Below are 23,711 nucleotides of genomic sequence, written 5' to 3' on the forward strand. Positions count from 1 at the left end.
TTGGTTGGGAATTTAGAATCAATATACTGCCAGGATTGCTGTATCTAATTCATATGATCCCCATATTGTCAAACAAGATAATAATGGGATTAAAATGCTGGTTGAGCTCTTTAATACAGAGCAAGCTGAGGTCTAAACTTTAAATGGCCACATTGCAGTTGCCTCACACATGAGGGGGTATTAGATTTATCCAGTATCAGAATATATCAGCTCTGTGCCCATGTGATTTTCGATTAGATTGCAAACAGTCCAGATTCGGTTCGGGTGGATGTGGAGACCTCTCTCTGCAAATACCCACTGAGTGATTTATTGTTTAATATTTATTAATCTTATCTGAGATAAAATAGGATATTAAGGCGGGCTGTGTCAACCTTTTACCACTTAACATTATCAAGACATTTATTCAATCCTGTTCTTTTCCCTCTTTGTCTTCAATTAGAGATGGAAGTGGGTACTATTACTATTGTTTTTGGTCATGCCACAAGTTGCAAATATATTGATGTCTTACTGGAAATGGAGAAGATATTTAGAGTAAAGTTGCAAATGGACTCCCAGTTTCTTCTTTTGGAACTCCCAAACAGAGCTATAGCATCTGAATTTAAGAAAATTTACTGTGCTTTAACCTTTGCTGCAAGGAAGAACATTTTACTGCAGTGGATCAACAACAAAACACCAACTGTTAAGGGATGGCAGAGACTGCTGTTAGATTTGGTATCACTGAACTATTCAGCATGCATAGTACACTCAAAGACGGATCATAAAACCTTATCTAGAGTATGCAAGGCCTGAGGTCTCAGCAATTCTGGTGCAGGGTTTTTCTTAAACATCAGTATTTTGTGCTTGTTTGTGAAAGTTTCTAAATCAATAAAAAATGTGGTAGATAAAAAATTTTTAAAAATCACACAAGATGCAATGGTGATTGAGTGAATTTGCATTTCTAACAAAGCGTAATGTGGCACAATATGCAGAATCCACTTTTAAAGAAAGTATAAAGATGCATGTGCTGTAAATAACAGCAGTTCTATCTAGCACAGAGAAAGAGTAACTTTGCACAAATTTCTATATTGTTACAAAGGAAAAGCAGTTTTTTAATTGAAAAGGGTTGAGAGCTTTGATGACTTGACGTGATTTAAGCCTCTCACAAGGATGTTAAAATCTAGCTTTACATTAAGTCACATACCAAGATGTTTATCTGAAGTAACTGTTTCAGCTCATACACCTTTTAGTGTCAACATAGAAGAATCAACAGCTTTCAAAGCGGGAATGAGCGTAAGTCATAACTGGATGCATGTAATGGAACATGTTCCTGCAGAAATCATGGCCTTATTTAATACTTACATACAACCTTACAACTAAATTCTGACCACAGAAATGTCTGCAAATACATGACTTGAAAATAAAAATGTAAAATAAATTTTTTAAAAATCTGAATAAATCCAGTTCTGTTGTGGTATGACAAGCTATACCACAATAAAGATAACAAAAAATATCACTGAATGTATTAACATTCTTAAATTACACAGAATTAGTTGCATATTATTGTGGCAATGGTTTGGGGGGAAATAAAAAATCTATTATTACCCTGTGGTGTATGCTTTGATAGACCTTTATGTTTCTCTTCAGAATGACACTCAAACAGTTAATGAGCCCTGAAGAGTTCTTCAGGATGCTGGATGTTTCTTTTAAGAAAGCATCTTTGAGAATTTGGTAGCAGGTTTTTGATATTTTCAATCCTTCAAATGCAAAAAGTCTGAAAACTGGTTCATCCTTCATTATCGCACTCTTCTGGTGCCTGACCTGAGGTTTTGCACTGTGTCCATCAGGGATCCAGCACAGATTCATCCGGTCATCTGGTTCTCGCAAGCTTTTCATCTGTTTATAAAGTCTTTTAAACCTTTGTTTTCAGGTATTTCTTGCCCCAATCTTGATGTTTCAGCTTGTAACTCTTTCAGTGATGAAAGGCATCACACCTGACCCCTGGTCCTCCTGAATGCTTCATGTAGCTTCATTTTTGGACTATGCACTTAATTTGAGCCTTTTTTTTTTCTGCATGATTTTTGTTTTTTTATTTTATTTGAAAAATATTATAAAATAGAATTTATAAAAGTATAAAACATGAGAAAGTCTAAAATAAAAATAAATCCACAGATGGTTTTTCTTCACCATATTTTTCTATTGTGGAGATTTGATTGTTGCAGAGGGATGATAAGGAACCTCTCTCCATCTCCCTTCTTCCTGCTGTGATGTGTGTGAGTGATGCGGCAGAAAACGGGCCGGGACAAAGCCGGTTAACCAGCAGGGAGGGTGAGTGGGGTCGGAGGGGTCGCTGGTGCCGGGGTCGTGGGATCAGAGCAGGTCATGGAGGTGTGGGAGTGTCTGCTCGGCCCTCTGACCTTTGTCACCGAGGCTTCCCATAATCCTGTCCTCAAAGACCATATCGACATAATGGAGAGCACATGAATGGAGTTAAACGGTGACCATTAGACGGATCTGTGTCGCTATTCTTCTTGTTTGTTTAGTCCAGGTCAGTCTCACGTTTTTGGTGTAATCAGGCGTGTGATGGAGGAATGGCTTGAGATGCCTGACGAGTACAAGAGTTTACTGGAGATGGATGTCCACCTAAACTTAAAGAGAGAGATACAAATGATGGTGAAGTTCACAAGTGGTCCACACAGAAGGAGGCCAAAGCAACATTTCCTAAAAATTTACAAGGCAAAAACCACATAGTATAAAAGACTGTCTCAAGATTTTGTCACAGTAAAAACTGAGTACCAATAACTCATGGTCTCAAATTACTGCAAAATAAAAAATATTGGAAAAAGTATTTAATTGTCTTTAAATATAGGGTTTTTTAAAAGTTAATTAAAAGTATTTATTTAAGAGATGACCAAGGTACCACTTTATAACATAACAACCATCGTAAAGTTGTGACTAATGGCTCCATTAAAGGTTTAACAAGTCCTCTTTTGTCATAAGGAGTCAACAGTTTGATTGTAAATGTAAATAGACAGCTTTTTGGCTTTTTTACATTACTTTGTGGTCTTGTTTGCTACAGAGTTGTCACAGTTTGTAATGTGTAGATGTGAACACACAGAGTGTGCTGCTATAAAATTAGAAGATGTTTTCACAATCTGATGACCAGAATGTGTGAGGGATCACTGTGTGTGACTCATTAACAATAATACACCTCTAAATTGTGTTATATACATTTATGACAAAGTACAAAGCAACTTTATGACATTTGTTCAAGAGAAAATATTAAAAAATTAAAACAAGCATTTCTCCTTATGGAAAGTAAACTGTATTATGAAACTGATGATCACTTATTCAGGGTGTGATGTATGTTAATAGAATAATGAACAACACCAATCAATATCACATTTAATTTTTCCTAAATATCACGAAGGGGACATTAAAAGGTCTATTCAGTAATATTTTCTGAGAGTAGAACAATTGCCATCACAAATACATGAAAACCCTCATACCAATCCTTTAGGTGGCACAGACTGCCACCTAGTGGTAATTTTAGAGAACTGAGCAGCATTTCCTCTGCAAGAGAATTCATCTTGGTGAAATATAAGCTATAAAGTCTTTAAAAGGGTCCACACGTTGATTTATGGGTGAAAATGCAAGATGTAACCCTGCAAATATTTCTTGTTCAGGTGAAACACTTCCAGCACTGTCTAAATATTTTGGAATTCTTCCGTTTTCTTCATCGTGTTTCCACACGTAAGTCAACAGAATGTGTAAAAAATAACCCAATTAAGTAAATAAGACAAAAACATTTTATTATTTATTGAGAAATGTAATCTTGCATTGTATCTAATTTGATATCTTCATGCAACAGTAACTGCTAAAAAAAAAAAAAAAAAAAAGAAGAAGAAGAAGAAGAAGAAGAAAAACAACAATTTCAGCGTTGGTAATTTTTGGGGGTTTCCTTCAGGTCCTTGTATGACATAAGTTAGATTAAAACCAGCAGGCTGACCTGGACAGTTAAAGATAAGTTTTTCATGCAGTCTTTTTCTTTCTCCAAACACATTGGAGCCTTGTGATCCAGCAAACCACAGACATGAGAGAAATGGCTTTCTCCTTGTAGCTGTATGCAAACCACTATTGCTCAATTTTTACTTGATGATGAGTTAATGAACTCTAACATGAATGTAAAGGGAAGTCTTTAACTAAGTTACTGTGGGCTTCCTTGTGAACTCAAAGATTATAGGGATTTTTGTGGTGAACCACTCTGTGAATTAGAGGTGTTCAAACAATACTTATCGTGAAGCTTCTTCAACCGCTCTAATTTCACAATATGTTAATTCTAGAGCAGCGTTTCTCAACTCAGGCCCTCAGGACACACTGCCCTGTATGTGCTCCTACTCCAACACTCAGATAACTTCCCCAAGTTCCTTGCAAGCCTTTTAATGAGTCATTCATTTAAAAATGTTAAAGTAGGTCTGTTAAAGTAGGGTTACCTCTAAAACATGCAGGACCACTTGATGACCAGGATTGGGAAACACTGTTCACATGATTCATCCATTATGTAATAGGCTACTGAACCAATAAGCTTCGAATATTGCTTTCATGGGAATTTCTTCATTTTATTGGATCTGTGTGAAAATATGATTATGATTAAGTCAAATTTCTGAAGAAATATATTCTACAAAATTGCAAGGATTTACAAACTTTCTTTCCCCTAAGTATTCTAAAACATTAGGAAATGTTATATTTTTTGTGCAGGAATGTAGTTGTTTCATAGATTTATTTTAGTCAAACAAAGTCTAATTTAATTTCTGCAGCAGATCTTTGAAAGGAATAATAATAATAATTTAAAAAAAAAAGTTGACCAAAGTGCAACAGAAACACAAATCAGTAAATAAACTTTAATTACAATGAACGACAGCATAATAAATAATAGAACAAAATGTTCCAGTGTTGGCTCATTAAGTTGTAAACTTGAATAGTTGTCCATGACCGTCATTATGTACTTCTACTCTTTCTTGCTGCTGGCACCGTGTTATTACTCGGACTCCAGCTCTCGGTGCCCCCGGCGCCCTGCATTCCTTTGCATGAGAGGCGCCCCAATGGATCTGCTTGGATCTGGTGGGTGTGTGCTTCTCGCTGTATTTAAGTGCCGATGTATCACACGTTGCGCATGATTAAGAGTCTTTCTGTGCATCGTTTAGCGGCATGGCTTCTGACAACACTGCACCGCTGGGCTCCGTCGAAAACCCAATAAAATTTCGGGACCAGGACTTCAAACTTCTTTTGGACAAGTGTTTGCAGTCCGGTGTGCTGTTTTCTGATCCGACCTTCCCGGCTGACCAGACGTCCATCGGTATGCCCGCAGACCCGGATCCAAAAAAAGAAATTAAATGGAAGCGCCCGAAGGTGTGGACTTTATCACAGCTGTCCATGTGCAAGCACTCGAAGTTTGCAAATATTTCAGTCGGATGGGATCTGATAATATCAAAATAATAACCCACTGTACAAATTCCATTTAACTGAAGACTGCAGGTATAGGCATATTTTGACTGTAATGTTTCTAGCAGTATACAGCCAACAGTGTGCCAGTGGGTCAGGGCAGATATCCGTGAGTCAACCAGATGTGGCTGAGTTTTTGCAATTTAAAGCAATAGAAAAAAAATCTTCACAATTTTTCCTTTTTTCTTAAATAATGTCTTACAATTGATTCATATGGTTATTCAAAATGATCTTGTTCCAGACTGACTTAATTATTCATTCTTATGCACAAATCTTCAACGACTAAGCTCTAACAGTTAATAGACTCATTCTTTAAAAATGAATAACCTCTGTGCTAACACTGTTCTCTTCTCACTCCATTCCTGAAGGAAATCAGTAAAGATGCTGTGTTTGTAGAGGGCACGACTGGGACCACTGATATTTGCCAGGGCCAACTTGGTGAGTACAACAGCAAAAACAAAAAAAACAAAACAAAAAACATAAAATTCTTCTGCCTGCATCATTGCTCCCCAAGGATTACAGACTGAAGTGATGAGATTAGGTACAACATGCTGAACTATCCTATAATTTAGCCTTGCACAACATCTGGCAGATTTAAACCCACGAAGAATAAATAAATACAAGCTGAAACAGCTGGTTCTGCTTTCAGAATACAATAAAATTACTTCAAAAATGCACATGGCTCCAGGGGCCAGACTTAAAATGCACATTGGGGGAAGTAGTAGTGAGCTCTGTGCTGTACCCCTCTGGCCAAAAACATGCTGGGGGTTCTCAACTAAACTAGCCCCCCTCTTTATTAACACACAGACCCCACCAAAGTGTGCATTGGTCTGTCAGTTTCCCAGTTCTGGTGAACTAGGCAACTGGCAACAAATAATTACCCCCCCCCCCCAAATCCTTCCTCTGTTGCTGAGTTTTGTCATCTGCTTTTAAGCTCTTTTCCAGGATGTGATTTTGATGATTTATTCAGATACTAACATGATGTGCTTCATCTTCAGAGTTAAAAATCAAAGAACAGATGCTTTCTGTTAGTTGAGGAATGTGTTTGTTACAGTGTGTGCGTATGTGTCTGTGTGTGTGTGTATGTGTGTGCGTGCGTGCGTGCGCGTGTTTTAGAAACCACTGACCAAACTAACTGCACAGGAGACTAATAAGCTACTTGTAGACCCCTGAGATACGTTCATACTTGTGGCAAATCACACATAATCATCCCTCTGTGTTAGCCTCATGTGCTTCTTTTATTGATCAGGTGATTGCTGGCTGCTGGCAGCCCTGTCCTGTCTGACCCAACACCCTAAGCTCTTTGATAATGTGCAGCCACCCAACCAGAGTCGGAGCAAGCCCTATGCAGGGATCTTCCATTTTAGGGTGAGTAAACACTTTGGTTCTTTTTCAGGCCTTCCCTTCCCCCATTTTATATTAATGCTGATTCTGAATCCTCAATAATTTTTTTTTACTGAATCACAAACATTTATATAGTTTATAGTTTGCCAACATTAAAGTTTTCTAACAACAAAATACATAATTGTCATTCTGATAGTGCACCTGCACATATTTGATGTTTGTCACACACAGTCCCTGACTTCACAACTTCTGTCACCTAAATCTAAGAAAGATTTTATTTATTATGAGTGTAGACAGAAATTTCACTTCAAACAAACATTTAATGTTTCTCAGACTAAACCAATGGTAATATTTGAATAATAAGCTAAATGAAAAATTACGCAAATGTTTGAATGGTATCTAAAATATAACTTACAAACAGAAGCAAAAATTTGAAAATATGTTTGGAACTTTCTTTCAGTGTATGAGGACAGCATATCAGATTATTATAACTTTACTTCTGGGACTGATAAAGTATTTTCCCATTTTATGTAATTTAATTTCATCTGTCTTTTTTATTTATTTATTTTAATAATAATTTTGAATTTGACACTAGCAGCACGTTTAGATAAAAATGGGCTAGGAAGAACTCATCCTGGGAATATTGAGCTTTTTAAAATTATGATGTGGAGGAGTTCACCACTGTGTGTACAAATATTTCAATTCAATTCAATTCAAGAATCATATTTTTCAGAGGAGACCTACTGTTACACCCCTGGCTCAGCTAGGAAAAATGGTGTAAAGGATTTTATGATGTGGTTGGGATAATATCATTAAAAGACTCAGACAATCTGGAAAAATTTGTGCATGCAGGAGGTAAGAATAAGACTTTCATCTTTAGGCCTCAATAAGGTCAAGAACCTTTCTGAAAACTATATTTTTCTTTGCTGCAAAAAAGATTTAATGAATAATGAAGAATATGAAAATGAAGAGCATAAAAACTGATGAGTCAAAAATGAAATCATCGTTTTCAAATTTGTTGCAGTTTCATGTGCACCTCAGCTCCAGAAGAGGCTGCTGATTGGAGAAGAGTCCTAGCTATTTAATTATATTTGATAATCTCTTTTATTTTTGGCATTGTGGAATTGTTGTGGATAGTAGGCTTGTACTAAATTCAGAACTTAGTGTGAGAGTTTCACCTAAATTACAATTCAGTTCTTGGATTTAAATTGAGATTCCAAACAGGAAGTGGAAATGAGATTCAAATTCAAATTGCAGGAAGTAGAATTGAAATTCCATGAAATTCAAATATATTTCTGATACATAATTGAGGTATATTTAACAAAGAAGCTTTTCAGTATATATATTAAGTACAACATGAACTTCATACAGATATGATTCTATGGACTTTATGTACACAATGCATTATTATATTAACTGGGCTTTTTTTTTCTTTTTTTTTTTACCATAAATCAACATTAAAAAAACACACTCTATAATACAGATAATTGAAATTGTAATAACTTTCAAATTGTGGAAAATTTTAGGACAGCACTTAATTTCCCAGAATACATTGCTCTATCCAAGTCTTCAAAATGGTTGTCCAAACATTTTGGATGTTTAGTTTAGACTACACTCTTGTGAAATAAGCTAAGTGAGGCCCAAACTGTTTTGTACTTTATATATTTTGGAGGATTTACAGCAAAATGCAAAATAACATATAAAAGGACATCTGTGCTCATTCATTTTGATGAATTAAATCCCACAACAAATGGAAACCACAGATCAATCTGCAGTTGCTGCAGGGCTCCAGTCTGTTGTTCCATGAAGACCACCTCAAATTTCAAACGCCCCCTCCAGGCAAGTGTACAGATTTGTAAGCTGTCTTTTATTTTGTTGACCATGACATGTATTTGCAATGGGGACTGTGACTCAGTAATACATTGCACTTTACTCACCACTTAAAATATATATGTTACATTACACCATACTATCTTTTAAAATATAATGACTATCTAATCACACTTTCTCATTTGCTTGTGCAAGTCTTAATAATGAATCTTGAGATCATGTGAAAGTATAGCCTTGGAGGCAGTAGTGTATTGTGTGTATAACATAAAAACTCTCTAGCACTCCTATCCAAAACATGAACAGTCTCCAGACAAATGACGTATCTGATTTTTAAAAAAAGAAACTGAAGACTAGTTTTTAGACTGGGTTAGGGTTAGAAAAAAGTATCACATTCTGGCTGATATGTGATGAGAATTAATTTCTCTGAATTGCAATTAATTTAATTATAGTTCCTGTAATTCCAGTTCAATTCAACATCCTGTGGGGTGGAGTCAGTTCAAATTCATTGAATGAATTGAATTAAATTCTTAAATTTAGAATTCTGTAGAAGTCTTTTGGCTCAATACTGAATATGAGCAAATAGTGAAGTTATTTGTATTATAGTAAAAATGTGCTCTGATGTGGACACTTTCAGTAGAAATGTGTGTCTTTAAGGTGCAGTTGTCATTACACCATGTGCTGAACATGTTAATCTTCTTTGTTAAAACCCACCTGCATATTTCACAATGAAACCTGATCCAGTTGTTTAAAGGATTTACTGGCCTGGAGCTGCCAGACTCAAACGAAAATCAGCTGCGAACTACAGAACTTGGATGAGCTTAATTCCACAACCCCAGATTTCCTTTGACATTCACACCTGCAGAGTTCAGACTTGTGCAGATATCATCAGATACTTAACTCCATCTAGAGACATATATTCATCTAAATTTGTGGACTTTCCATACATTAATGAATGTTTACTCAAATCACTCCTCACATAACCTGAGGCTATATTCCAAATATGACTTGCTCTGTTTAACTCATCCCAGTGTCATCGTTGCGTTGTCTCACATGTGAGAAGAGAAAAATTTGAACACACATCCTTTTATCTCTTCATTATAAATGGTGATTTTAATCTATTAAGTTCATCAATTGCTGGCTTGGACCTGATCAAGTCAGTAAAATATCTTCTTATTGGACAAATGAAGCTCATAAAAGCTAAACGATTATTCAGTGATTATACTCTCCTGGAGTGGTGGACCTTTGGAGACTGTTGGGAAGAATGTGGCATGACTGAACAAGCAGGACTGCAAAGGAGTGGAAATTCATTTTGCCTTTTTAGTGTGGTGGGAGAGCAGTCCTGACATGCACAGAGGTGTTACCTGACACACAATAACATACACATGCAGTCATGCATCCATCATTTCACCGGGTACTACTGACTCCTGCCTCAGACCCAACCCTTCCCTTGAAATGTATCACCTTAAAATTTAATGGCTAAAATTATGATTTTGTCCTTTTAAAGAAGCTATCCTAATAATGTAACCATGCAAATGGATTCAAGACATTTTAACATTAATAACTGAACCAAACACAGGCATAGAAATGCAAACACAAAGAAGCAACAATGGATGACAAGGGCAGTCTCAGCTGCTGCTGTGATAACAGCAGGAGGGCACACACACCCAGTCATGGCCAGCAACTGAATTTTTGAGACCAAATACATCTGAATGCAACCTGAGAAAATATTTTATTTACATTTGAACAATATGCAGCCTCTAGTGGCCATGAGGGCGACTGCATGTACATCCATCCATCTATTTTCTTCTCCTTATCAAAGTCATGGAGGTATGATTATGGCGTCAACATGTCCACAAGGAAGCCCAGATATTTCTATAGCAACACTCTCCAGCTCTCCTTCGGGATCTAGGCTAGAAGGGACAAAAAAAAAAAAAAAAAAACCCTCAGTGTGTGCTTGGTATCTCCCTGAAGTGTCTGTTTGCTTCTCTTCAGTGAGTATGCTCAGGCCCCTGTCTTCACCTACAACCAGTCTCAAATTCAACTGACCTTGAATTTGGGAGACCCCACTAGCAAAACCATCAAACCATTTCACCACATTAAGGTGTCAGTCTCACACTGGGGGACAACCACATGTTAACTTTAAAGATGGCATCTGTGATGCCAAGGGTCTCATTGTAAAAAGAAAGTTTTAACGTTTTAGCCTTTGTCAGGCTCTTTTTAATGCTTTTAGGTAAAGTAACACATCAGTTTGTTCAACCCAATGAAGATTTATTGCATGTTCTCTGTTTTTTGCTGTGGTTCAATCTCACTTGTCTCACAGTACCTTCTCTGAGTTCATTGGGTATCTGCATCCAACAGGAAGAAAAAAAATTTCTGAGCATTTGATAAAAACCAAACCATATTAGTGTTGTCTGTGTCAACTGGATATCAGATTACACCTGGTAGCTATAGAGCTTCCCAGATTCCCATTCCTCCTCCTTCCTTGTCATATTTCCTCCTGACTCATTACATCCAGTCCTCCGCCCTTTTCACCATGTCCCTCTTCCTGTCTCTCTCCCTCTGTGCAGTTCTGGCAGTATGGTGTGTGGGTGGAGGTGGTTGTGGATGACAGGCTGCCAGTACGAGAAGGCCGTCTGCTCTTCAGCTACTCTAACACCCGCAATGAGTTTTGGAGCGCCCTATTAGAGAAGGCCTATGCCAAGTCAGTTGCCACTATTAGCATATGTTTCTGGGTTGTAATGACTGAGATCACCCACACTCATTCAGTGTGTGTGTTTGTTGCTGCAGCAGCTTGACTGAGAAAATACATAAATGTCTCACCTATAATCTAGGTTAGTCGGATCCTACGGGAGCCTGAAGGGGGGCAACATTTCAGAGGGCATGGAGGATTTCACAGGAGGCATTGCATACTCACTTCCTGTCTCATCTCACACCCCGCCAGTCATGTGGAGGTCACTGACCGCAGCCCTTTCTCGAGGCAGCCTGCTTAGCTGCTTCATCCAGGTACATTCAGATCAAAATGTTTGCACTGTAAATGTTAAGGTTCATCCACTTTAACTTCTCTCCTCTTCCTCAAAGGCCAGCAGCTACAGTGATGTTGGTAAAATAACCGGAGATGGGCTGATAAAGGGCCATGCCTACGCCATCACTGACACTGACAAGGCCAGTATGACACAGAGGCAATACAGCAGTTTTGTTGAGTTGGCATTTTTTCTTATTTTTTTTATCTTTACTTACTTTGTAAGACATATATATCCTAATTTAAAGTAATTTTAATGTCATCTCACCTCATACAAGTTTTTATTTGAACTCTAATTTAATAAGCAGATAAGACTTTTTAAAATCTAAAATCATTTTTGCATTTTTAAAATCATTGTTGAGAAAACCTGCAAAGCAATATTCTCAAATTAAATCTAAACTTTACTTTATTTCATATTTGATCTGCAATGATTTAATCTCAAATATGAAAATAATTTAAATGCGATCTAACCAAACTGACCTAATCTGATAAAATTAACCTTAATATAATATTCTGTGTCAACTCATTTATGCACAACATAACTAATTATGGTGTCACTAACATTTGAGATAACCTCTTAATAATAAAAATTTTATTTTTCAATCTAATCTTGTGCAAACTAATTTAATTCAGTTTTATAAACTATTCTAGTTGCATGTGTTTAGGATAATGGATCTGATTTTACTGCATCCAAAGTTAAATATTACTCTATTTTATGTTACTATGGATAAAATGTTCCACAAAAATAATCTGTTTGTATAATCTTGTAACGCAGCTTAACCCACTGTAATCCAGTTTGAAGTTACATTAGTAGCCATGCTGAAGCATTTAATCTTATGATCACATAATTCTTCAGGAGATGACTTTGGTTGATTTGTCACATAAGTGCAGATTTTCCAATTTCCCCCTTTTATTATAATTTCACCAACTTTCCATATAAGCAATAACTTTGTGTTTGTATTTACACCTGAAAGCAGCAGAAACCTGCGAATACTAATGGACAAAATTGTTAAAATCCATCTAATCTGTATAAAAAATATGAGATAACTCTGACAAGGTTAAACAAATATTTCTTTCTCTGTAGGTAAAGAAAGGGTCAGATGATATTTTCTTACTGAGGCTGAGGAACCCCTGGGGTTTCATCGAGTATAAAGGACCTTGGAGTGACGCGTGAGTGAGAGAGATCACATTTACCACACACACAAATCACATTACCTCTATTAATGTTGAGTTTGTCTTTGTATGTGTGCTTCTGCAGGGGTAAAGAGTGGGATAATGTGGACAAATCAGAGAAAGAAAGGATTGACCTAAAACTGAAAGAAGATGGAGAGTTCTGGTATTGACGACGTACTAAAAGTTACTAAACCTCTCACAAAAATAAGAGGTCTGATGTAAAGTTTTATCTCCATCAGGATCAGTGTCAATGACTTCAGCAGCCTCTTTGATGTCGTGGAGCTCTGTAATGTGAATCCTGAGTCAGATGTGGAGGAAGACGCACCCACCTCCACGTCTACCTGGACCATCAGCGAACATCAAGGATCCTGGGTGCCAGGGAGCTCTGCAGGTGGCAGCTGCAAATACACCAGTACGTTCATGAATTTACATTCACTCAGTTATCAGTTTCAGCCCTGCTGGGATCCTTTCTGTTGAAATACTTTGCTGATTCCTCCCTAGAATCATTCTGGAAGAATCCTCAGTTCCAGCTGGTGCTCAGAGAGAAAGATCATGATGAGAAAGATAAAAATGAAAAAAAGACCCCAGAGGAGAAGAAGAACGTGGAGAAAAAGAAGAAACAATGCACAGTACTAGTGGAGCTGCTGCAGAAAAACTGCAGGCAGAAGGATAAAATTAACTTCCTCCGCATAGCTTTTCACATCTACAAGGTGACACCAAAACTCTGGATTCTTTCTGTATTTGTTTTCCGGCAGCTTAACTCACTCCAACTAAACACGTTTTATTTTGCTGTCGTCTTTTTTTCAGGTTCCATCTGAGGTGAGTGTCTAACAAAAATAAATGGTGATTGTCATCACATCAATCTCAAATTTGCTTTATGCGGTTTTTCCTCATAGTTTGAGGGTTCTTGTCTGGACCGCAACTTCTTTTTGAAAAATCAGCCTGTGGAGCAATCTGGGGAATACAAGGCTCAAAGGTAAAACAACAACATGAGAAGAAAGGTTTGCTACTTCTTTGAATCCACAAAGTTTGGAGATTATGTGTATACTTAGCTCCTTAAAGGACTGGAACATTACAGGAAATAAAAAACATTTTTTTCTTTACTGTGCTAACTGCATGTTTTAGATTTTATGGTCCTGGATATTGAAAATATTTCAGCTTAATAAATCTAAATAAATTAACTCTACAAAAACCATAATTTAGCATTTCAGCAACTAATGCAACATGTTAAAATGTAAGTACTGATGTTAACTGTGGCAACTGTTAAAGAAAAGCAAATGTCCTAAACCACTGCTTTGGATACAGAATTTATTCTGGCATCTTTATAGTGCAGTTTGACAAACAAAGAAGAACTTTGGGTGTCCTTCAAGAAGTCTGCGGAACTATGACTGAGGTTTTGTTAAAGAGACAGGTTCAGGCCAATAAATACACACACACACACACACAAAGGAAGTCTTTCAAGCTTGGCAGAGCTGCAGAAACTCTATTTTTGCATTTATTTTCATTTTGTCACGTTTTAAATAAATCTATTAATCTTTCCGTTATCTATACCTGTCCAAATCACTATACTTTTCCTGTTAAAGTAATTAGAGGTGGCGAAAGACTTGGGCATTACTGTATAAATAATATATTTAGTCAAAAACTCTGCAGGAACTTATTGATGTCAGTATTAAATAAATAATAACCAATGAGCATAACTGCTAAATGTTTGTCCCACAGAGGTGTGTGGAAGATGCTCTACCTGGATCCAGGTAACTACATAATCGTGGGGTCCAGCGAACAACCCAACCAGCCTGGAGAGTTATTTGTTCGCATTTTCTCCAAGACTGGAAACACGCTGGGGTGAGATGCAGGAAATTTCACCAAATAAATAGTCCTAAAGAGAGGACAAACATCACTAAAGAAAACTGTGTAGCTTTAATAAAGTTTCTACAATCTATGTTTTTTTTTCTTTACAAATGTTCAGTGTCTGATTGCATCTCCTTTAAATTACAAATCATCAGAACTTGCCCACATTTTTTAAAAAAAAAACTATCTCTCTTGTTTTTTAATGACTTTTTTCAATATTAGATGTGTCATGAGTAAAATGCTGTTCTTTTGAAGACTGAGCTGGAAGGCAAAAATGTCCAAATATGTAAGTTTGATGAGCAGAGAAAATAATTAGAGGCTAATTAATGACAGGAAAGCAAGCTTAGAGGGATTGAATAATAACATGTCAACTTAGGTAATCAACTCATTTTCATTTTAGAGGCATATTTTATTCCAAAATGCACAGTCAGCAAATTTATTGTGCTCTCCTGTCATAGATGATCAGTCTTGGATAATCATGTGTATGTTTTCAGAGATGTGGTTATGTGAATAAATCTGCTCAGGCTGAAGTTTTGCAAAGCTTAGCTTGGATCTACATGAGATCAAGGTGTGACTTGTTCTGCACCAACACTATCAGACTGGAATCTGTCCTGACTAAACAGAACATAATAAAAAACACAAATCAAAACAAATATTTAATTAAGTTTTACAAGGAACTATTCAACATCTTTGCTATATTTACAATGCAAAATAATAGGCTGAATGTGCACTCTAGGCAGAGTAGATATGCATAACTCGTGCATGTTAGCCATGACTGGATCTGTTTTAACTTATCTAGAATTATGTGAACACTTACATAACTCCATAACAATTGAATAAACCTTATAAAAGGGTTTAAAAACAACTAAATTCTCTTATACAACTCTTATATCATGCTGTGTTCTTTGTTTTCCAGAACGCAGGACTTTACCTGCTCCTCTGGTTTCCTCACAGTAAGTTTATGGACATTAAACACTAAGAACACAACCAAAAGAACAAGTAAAAGTTTTGTTGTTGTTTTTCCATATTTGTATATTTCAGGTTATGGCCACTCCTGTCTCCCCTGAGGATCAGATGACTGTTCAGAAGACTTTTGATGAGAAAGCTGGCCCAGTAAGAATTATTGCTCTTCTCTATTGAGGGCTTGAGAGTGTATTATAAGTAAATTAATATCTTCTGTCCTGCCAACAGAATGACAGACTGAATGCCAAAGAGATCATGGAGCTGTTTAACTCAGGTTAGAATGTCAAATGAACTATGTTTTCTTTAGCCTATTCTAACTACTTAATAACAGCCAGTTTACCTGTTATAATATTGGATTGTAACACCTATAATGGCCACTAGATGGAAGCAAAGTAACAACACAGTTCAACTTAAGTTAGAACAGCGGTGGCACAGAGGTCAACAGTCTAGACAGAAGCTCATAGCTACAGTCAGCTACACCAATCCCCACCTTCACCTTTCCTAAGTTAAATTTAATTTAAACCATTCTTTTCAGTCCTGCATTGATCTGTGTCTTTCTGTCCTAATCGCAGTTCTTGACAAAGATTACCATCTGCCACTGGAGACGTGCAGGCAGGTCATCTTTGGGGAAGATGTATCCTTTTGTCCTTGTGTGTTTTTCAGTATAACTCATCCTCTAGTCTCCCTGTAGTTAAGTTGATTCCTGGTGGCCTGTATCAACCTTATATGTTTTGCATAAGTCTATATTAGAACTACTTAATAACAGTTATTTACTTTTATTTTACACTTTAGATGCTTTCTGATAATTGTGTTTGGACCCAGTTTCCTCTTCTCAAGTTATTATGCCATCCTGCTGCTATCCTTCTCTCTCAGTCCTCATAACATCATCTCTCCGTCTCCTTTCCTTCTTTCTCTTGAGATGTCCTTAACTCTGTCTGCAGACGAATGGACACTCCACTCTCAACCGTGCTCAAGCAGAAACATTGCTGTCCACTCTGCGCAGTCTGCAGGTGTGTGTGGCTCAATATATGAGCATAAGATGGTAAAAGAAGGAGAGTGGTGTCACTGATGCTGCTTTCCTTTTCAGTCCATCTTTTTACAGTTTGATGAGGATTCTTCCGGGACCATGAGCCCTTTTGAGCTCAGTCTTGCGCTGGAAGCTGTTGGTATGGATGGATTCACACTCAAACGCAAATTGCTGCTGGATACACACTTTTGTTCATTCCTCCATTCCTCTGTTTCACAGGAATGCAGTGTGATAACAAGGTAGTTCAGCTGCTGTCTGAGCGCTTTGCAGCTGGAGAGCTTCAAATGCCTTTCCATGGCTTCGTGTCATGTGTCACCAGGCTGCGCAAGCTTTTTGGTAACACACACACACACAAAAACACCAACAAGTACAGCATTAAAATGAGCATCATCTCTAAAGTGTTTCTGTCGTCAAAATTTTAGCATTCTTCCTCAAACAGTTCTTGAACAGGTTTTACCATGAGGCGGTATCTTGCTGAAAGAGGGCACTGTTATCTCACTGGTGATGTTTGCAACAACGTTTGATTTTTAAGATGTCACTGAGTATCACACAGATCTGCTTAACCCCAGTTATGTCATATTTGCAGTAAGATGTACTTAGCAGCATTATGTAGACATGCATAAATGTTAATTGCACTGATATCAATTAGTTTTAAAAGCATCTTGTAACAGTCTGTGGTTTTACAGCTTTATGCTTCAGTGTTGCCAGTTGTCTTTATCATAAGAAACTCCTGTTGTTTTAGATTTGCTTCTTTCTGTTACAAGATCTGGCAACCTTGGATCTGGCATTTTTTTGTGGATTTCATGTGAACAGGCAACTGTATCATTTTTCATTTTCAATGTTCTTCCATAACACAATTTTGTTAGATGATGGAACAATTCAGATCTGCCAGCTGATAGTTAATGTCATTATTAGGCAATCTGTCATTTTCTCTTCTACTCTTTACAGCGCTATATGAAACAGAAACCAGTCAAGAAGTGAAAGACAGAGGAATCAACTCTGTGAGTATTTGGACAAACATGCTGTGTTATGTGTTCACACTGATTTGAACCTGAACAGGTCCTGACCATCTCTCTGATCTCTTGTTGCTCCTCCACAGTGGCTGCTTCAGTTTCTGACTGTGTGAGTTTGCTGCATCCAAAGCATCTCCACATGGATCAACATGATCATTAATAATACACTACAAGTCTATCTTTGTTTAAAACTGTTTTTACTCACTGTATCTATTTTTATTCTTACTTAATGAAAACATAAAAGTTTCCTTTTGTTGATCATTTCATTATTATGTAATACTATTATAGCACTCCATATAGTAAATAAAATCTAATTCATAATCACAGATGACTCTAAATGCATCCTGTTATATATGTATATATTTATATATATATATATATATATATATATATATATATATAAATATATACATATATATATATATATATATATATATATATAAATACACACACAAGATTTTTAACAAGAAAATCAAACTACAACTTAATGCACATTATACACATATGAAAATTCATAGGCTGTATTATAAATTGTTGGTTTACACACAATGACATGGTGAAACCAGGTTTTTAGTATTTTTGCAAGTTACTGGGCCGAAGACTAAATCATACCATTTACATTAGCATTTACTTTTTTGACACAACTAAGCTCTTGTGCGTCTTTCTTCTAGCATTTGATTATTTTATTGATTGTACAACTTCACAACCTTAACGTCCACATGTCAAACTAAATTCAGTGTACATGTTTAAGAATACAATTTTTAATATTTTTTTTAAAGCCATGCGTATGTATGGTCAAAAAAGAAAGATGTACAAATAAAAGGTTTAATGATTTTAAATTTTGTTCATGAGGAGAGGCAAGTATATTTTTAAAAATAGAGGTGATGGAAGTTAATCACATAAGTTCAGTTATACAAAAAAATAAAAAGATAATAATAATAAATCACTGCAATGCCAACAGTTTACCCATCCAAGAACATATAACATACTCTGGGAAATATCTGGGCACAGACATTTACTCACTGATACACACAGAGTGAGTACTGCCTGCCCCACTGAGGGTGTGAGGGTGATGTCTCAGCTATACGCACCATCTCTATTCTTATCGCGCTGACGCCACGTACAGCGTCAACACACACTCGCCCCCTCCTCCACTACATTCCCTCACTCCCTCCATCCATCCTGCACTCTTTCTCCCCTCCTGTTCTCTCTAGTAACTGTCTGATTCTCACAATCTGCATCCTCCTCCTCCCTGTTACATACTGGCTGCTTCTCTCCCTCACACACAAACACGTAATCACACACAGGTACCTGTTTGTACACACACATCCACAAGCAGCAAATGGCCTTTCTACACATGCAACTATAAATAGCACCTTTACTCACACACCACTTCCTGTTCATCTTAGGTGAGTACACTTAGGTTGCCCTCGGCAACCGTCCATCTACATTGTGAAAGAGAGAGAGGGAGACAAAAGAAACAAAGTGGAGGGAGAGAGAGGAAGGACCTACAGTGAGTAATTCTTATGAGTCTTCTCATAGTCTCGCCTCGACTTCACAGCTACTTGCGTTATTTATTTGTCTTTCTCAAAACCTTGTGCTTTCTTTAATTTGTGTGTCCGTGGTCTGGTATGCCATGTAAAATTAGGTATAGTTTGGCCTAACAAGTATCATGTAGATGCGCTCACTCACCTGTCTATTTCTTTGTTTCAGAAAAATAATTTACTAAATATTAGTAAACAAAAGGTAAAGCTGTGGCTGTTGTCAGTTGTTTTGCAGGTATTTGATTATAAGCCAACATATTGGACAAATTAAAACTGTTGTCATTAATGTCACAGCAGAAATAAATGTATTGAGTTTGGCAAATCAAAGAAAATTTCATTGTTAAACACTCGGCCACACATGAACATTTAAAACAATCACCAATAATCTAAGTTGTTTAAAATCACAAAAATTAGCAGCACTCTCTATACGGTGTACAACTTTCTTGGGGATTTGTTCTGCTCATGATGCAGCCAGTTTGTGAGTACAGTGAAAGAACATTATGGAGTGTTATGCTGGTTGTCACACTGCATGAAACCCAGACAGCTCTAGTGAAAGTTTGTGTTTGTTTGTCAGGTTGTTATCCTAAATTCTTTATCACTGTTGCTGAGCATCCACTGGCTATCTAGTCCAGTAACTATGATGCCAGTTCTCCCAGTTGGCGCTTAGCTCGCTAAAACAGTGATGTGTACTTAGCTTCTCCCAAAATTGATTTATGGTGCTAATCTCCACTAAGTATGCAAACATTATTGTTACGTTGCTTTTTAAATCCACTCAGCATAAATCTGATTCTCTAAACTGGCGTGGCTCCTCCAACATCTTTTTCATTTCAATATTTCTTAGCAGTTTTAAGAAGGCAGCCCAGATTCAGTTAATTTAGGTATTTAGAAGATGCATTTTGGTAATGTTGGAAAAATAAAAAACTAACTAGCTGTTAGGCAATATGGTTGGTTAATTTCAGCCTATTGCATTGTAATACACCCATGCGACACCTTTCCTTGACTCAAGAACTTACTCCCAGGGCTAAGTCTCACAGTGAAAGTGAGACTCACACATTTGACACTTTTCCAACATTCTCATTAAATTAAACAATTTTCTCATGCATTGAAAAACAAATCATTTAATTTACATGTGAGCAAAAAAAAAAGAAAAAAAAAAGAGGAGACTGACGCCATCAGCATTAACAACAAGTATTTTGCCTAGCAAAAGCACAATTTCTCCCTTTCAGCAAAAACACATCTCCCTCTTTCCCTTTACTCTCTAATCCATCAAAGGTAGCTGCTTGCACATGTGCAGTGCTGTCTTTGTGGTTTGTTGTGAGTCTTGAAGACATTCTGTCACTTGTAACTTTCTGGTTGCTTATTATACATGTAAAAAAAAGCTGAATCAGATTATTCTTATAACATATCATATTGAGATTTTGTCTGATGACACTAGGGTCATAAAATCAGGATTTTTCAGCCTAGAGTAACGGTCTCAAAATGTTTAAAACAATGATCATGTGTTAACATGTACTGTTAACGGGGTGCTTTTAGTCACAATTTAGGGCTCTTTTAACTGTCTGACAAAAGAAGGAGAGAAAATTTTGAATGAGAACAGCTTTATAAGAAATTAAGCAGGATGAATATATAGCAAACTATGGCGTAGGAGAGGGGCAAACAAATGTAAATGACTTAGACAAAGTATAATGCAAATGACACAGAGTGATGCATTGATGCCTGCTCTGAACAAATCAACAATGACTAACTGTTCAGCAGTCCAACTCCACAAACCAAAATAAAATAGTTCTGTTTTTTGGCTAATTTTCAGTAGTTATTAATTACTATCTACTAATAGAGAAAGTGCAGTTTGCTTTGCAGCCATCTGTTGGAGCAGCAGCATCAGAGCCAGTGATTAAAAAAATTTGAATAGTTTATGACGAAAGCTGGCTCTGTACTTGGGACTGCTGAGATCAGTGTCCAGAGAAGAATACTGTACAAGGACAGTGATTCATAACCTTCACACAACACAGTGATAAATACAGCTAGGTCCATATGTATTTGGACATGGACACAAATTTTACTTGATGTGTTTACCAAAACATATTCAGTATACAATCATCTGATCAATATGGGCTTAAAGTGCAGACTCTCAACTTTAATTTGAGGGTATTCACATCCAAATGAGAAAAAAGATTTAAGAAATACACCTTTTTGACACGAAGCAACCCTTTTTATTTCAAGGAACCAAAGTATTTGGGCAGTTAACCATTTCATGGGCTTCATTGGCTGTTCCCTTATGCATCCATCATCAATCAAGCAGGTAAAAGGACATTTATATATATATATATATATATATATATATATAATCTTTAAACCAACTCTGAGCAATGAGTTTTAAAGATACAAGCGTGAGTGTGCAAATGTTCTCACATATTTAAACCAATAAACAGATAGAAGTGGAATTTCAGAAATAAACAGGCAGGTATATTGACAGAACAAAACAACAGAGAAGAAGAAAGAATGATTTATGTATCCTAAAACACACAAAGTGACATTGGAAATATAACAACCCAGCATACTGTATTTATAGTATATCAATATAGTATATAATATAAAGTACACTTAAGACACATTATTTGGTCTCATAAAAGTTCACAAAGAAATTATTAGTTACTGGTGTAAATTATCCAAATAAGTTAATTACAAAACACAGATAATAGCATACCAGTTTATTATGTTTATTCTTTTATGTACTTTTTAAGGCATCTTCTGCACCATGCTGTGTTGATGTTGATGTTTTATGTAAAGCACTTAGAACTGTCTTGTCCATTAAAGATGCTGTACAAACTTGTCTTGCTTTGCCTTGTGTTTGTGAGTTTGAAAAATTATGCTTGTGTTCCTTTTTCAGTCTCAGGAAAGAATAAAAGATAATTATTCCAAGATGTTTTATAGTTAAACATTTTAATTTAGCATCTATGAACACAATTTATGTTACTTTTACATTTCTATGATACACTATAATCATGTTATTGGTGAGTTTTTTTTTATTTTAGATGGATCATTTCTATTATTACAACAGCTGTTATTTTATTGTCATGTTCATACAACAACACCAAGTAAGGAGTCAACACTTACTTCTAAATGAGGAGGCAAAAACCACTTTCCAAAAGTTATTTAGATTGTTTATGTACGTGGATATAGAGCAGTGGCTACAGATGACAGGAAATCTCCAATGGTCCTCATATATAGTGGAAAAACAACATAGACTACGTTAGAGGAGCAGCATCTCTGTTGGACCAGTCAGATCAAAATAGAAAGAAACACTTTGCAGCTGATCTGCCAGGATAAAAATGTAAACTGAGAGTCGGCATTTTCTGTGTTGATTCTTCTCTCTTGACAGCAGCTGTGCTCCTTCTTCCACCTGCTCTCCTCCCTTTCTCTCCCCTCCTCCCAGCTGTCCTGTGGGATGTGATGATGCTCTGACAGGCTTGGCGTCTGTTCTTGGAGGTGCTGGTATTTTTGCGCCACAGCGGCGGGGGCTGGTACAGGAATAGTGTCGAAGTTGTAGCGTAAAGTGTGGGGGTGGGATCTGGGGAGGGCTGGGATGGTTTGAGATGTGAGAATTTAAGCCATTGTATAGACAGGAGGGAGACCAGGGAGGATTGCGTAAGTTGGCTCGCTGGCTGTAAATTTAGCCTGCTCGCTCACGCATAAATTTGATGAGCAGTACTATCTCAGTCGTCAGAGCCGCAGTATTTTAGGATGTGTGTGTTTGTGTGTTTGTGTGTTGGCATGGGATGTATTTATTGTGCGTGTTTATTTACACGGTATGAAGACTGAAGGCTGATCATTTGAGATGCAAAGAGCAGCATTTGCATCTACATTATGCACCTCCCGCCTCCCCCCCTCTCTCTGTTCCTCATCCTGTTGTGGCTATTTATCATCTAAATGGCAGATTTTTAGAAACAGTGTTGACCACAAAAATATCACAGTGAGAACGTCTCACTGAAGCTATTTTTTTCACAGCAACTTATTGTTCAGACTTGAAGCAATATGTCTTTCAGGTTAACTTGCACATTTGTAGCCTTTCTATTCTCCACTCAGGGGCCTTTGTTTTGTCTGTTTCTATGTGGAGGCGTTTGTTTGGAGAGTGTGTAAACACTACAAACATCTCCTTTCTCCAAAATTCTAAATCTATGCTTTACTGTTTTCATGGAAATTGTTTTTATATGAGGTGACATGTGACCTGGGAGTGACGTTACATAAAGAATTGAAACCATGAATTTTTGTGATGATATGTGCAAAGAAATTCTAGTTCTTACAGTTATAACAACTGCCATCACATTCAAAGAGAGACAAATTTTAATGAAATAGAAAAATGTCTCCCGTTCAACATTTGATTTACTTTGTGTTCTATTTTGAATAAAATATTGGTTTAAGAAATGTAAAAATCACTGCATTCTGTTTTTATTTACATTTCACACATGCATCTC

General features: G+C 36.7%; 1 protein-coding gene across 3 annotated transcripts; it reads left to right on the plus strand.

The window, feature by feature from the left end:
- Positions 1-5,122: 5,122 nt before the first annotated feature.
- On the plus strand, positions 5,123-18,019 carry capn12 (calpain 12). 3 transcript variants are annotated; one of them, XR_006011681.1, is made up of 22 exons: positions 5,123-5,385; positions 5,847-5,916; positions 6,728-6,846; positions 11,220-11,353; positions 11,484-11,655; positions 11,731-11,814; positions 12,756-12,841; positions 12,930-13,007; positions 13,084-13,256; positions 13,346-13,402; positions 13,442-13,554; positions 13,652-13,663; positions 13,741-13,820; positions 14,564-14,686; positions 15,609-15,645; positions 15,734-15,805; positions 15,884-15,929; positions 16,228-16,289; positions 16,597-16,665; positions 16,743-16,821; positions 16,902-17,683; positions 17,782-18,019. XR_006011681.1 is itself a non-coding variant. In XM_041995892.1 (22 exons), the coding sequence occupies exons 1-22, from the start codon at positions 5,185-5,187 to the stop codon at positions 17,806-17,808; spliced, it is 2,103 nt and encodes a 700-aa protein (XP_041851826.1). In that variant the 5' UTR covers positions 5,124-5,184; the 3' UTR covers positions 17,809-18,019. The 3 variants fall into 3 exon arrangements, 1 of the variants encoding a protein (XP_041851826.1); XM_041995892.1 differs by having other exon boundaries at positions 5,124-5,385; positions 13,346-13,554; positions 16,902-17,018; positions 17,631-17,683; XR_006011680.1 differs by having other exon boundaries at positions 13,346-13,554.
- The last annotated feature ends 5,692 nt before the right edge of the window (positions 18,020-23,711 follow it).

Source organism: Melanotaenia boesemani, chromosome 9, assembly GCF_017639745.1.
Source record: "Melanotaenia boesemani isolate fMelBoe1 chromosome 9, fMelBoe1.pri, whole genome shotgun sequence".
NCBI lineage: Eukaryota > Metazoa > Chordata > Actinopteri > Atheriniformes > Melanotaeniidae > Melanotaenia > Melanotaenia boesemani.

Excerpts from the sequence above, each read along its gene's own strand:
- capn12 (XM_041995892.1), top strand. The coding sequence starts at position 5,185 with ATGGCTTCTGACAACACTGCACCGCTGGGCTCCGTCGAAAACCCAATA. Across the intron at positions 11,354-11,483 it reads TTAGAGAAGGCCTATGCCAA|GTTAGTCGGATCCTACGGGA; the intron begins GTCAGTTGCCAC and ends CCTATAATCTAG. Across the intron at positions 12,842-12,929 it reads AAAGGACCTTGGAGTGACGC|GGGTAAAGAGTGGGATAATG; the intron begins GTGAGTGAGAGA and ends GTGCTTCTGCAG.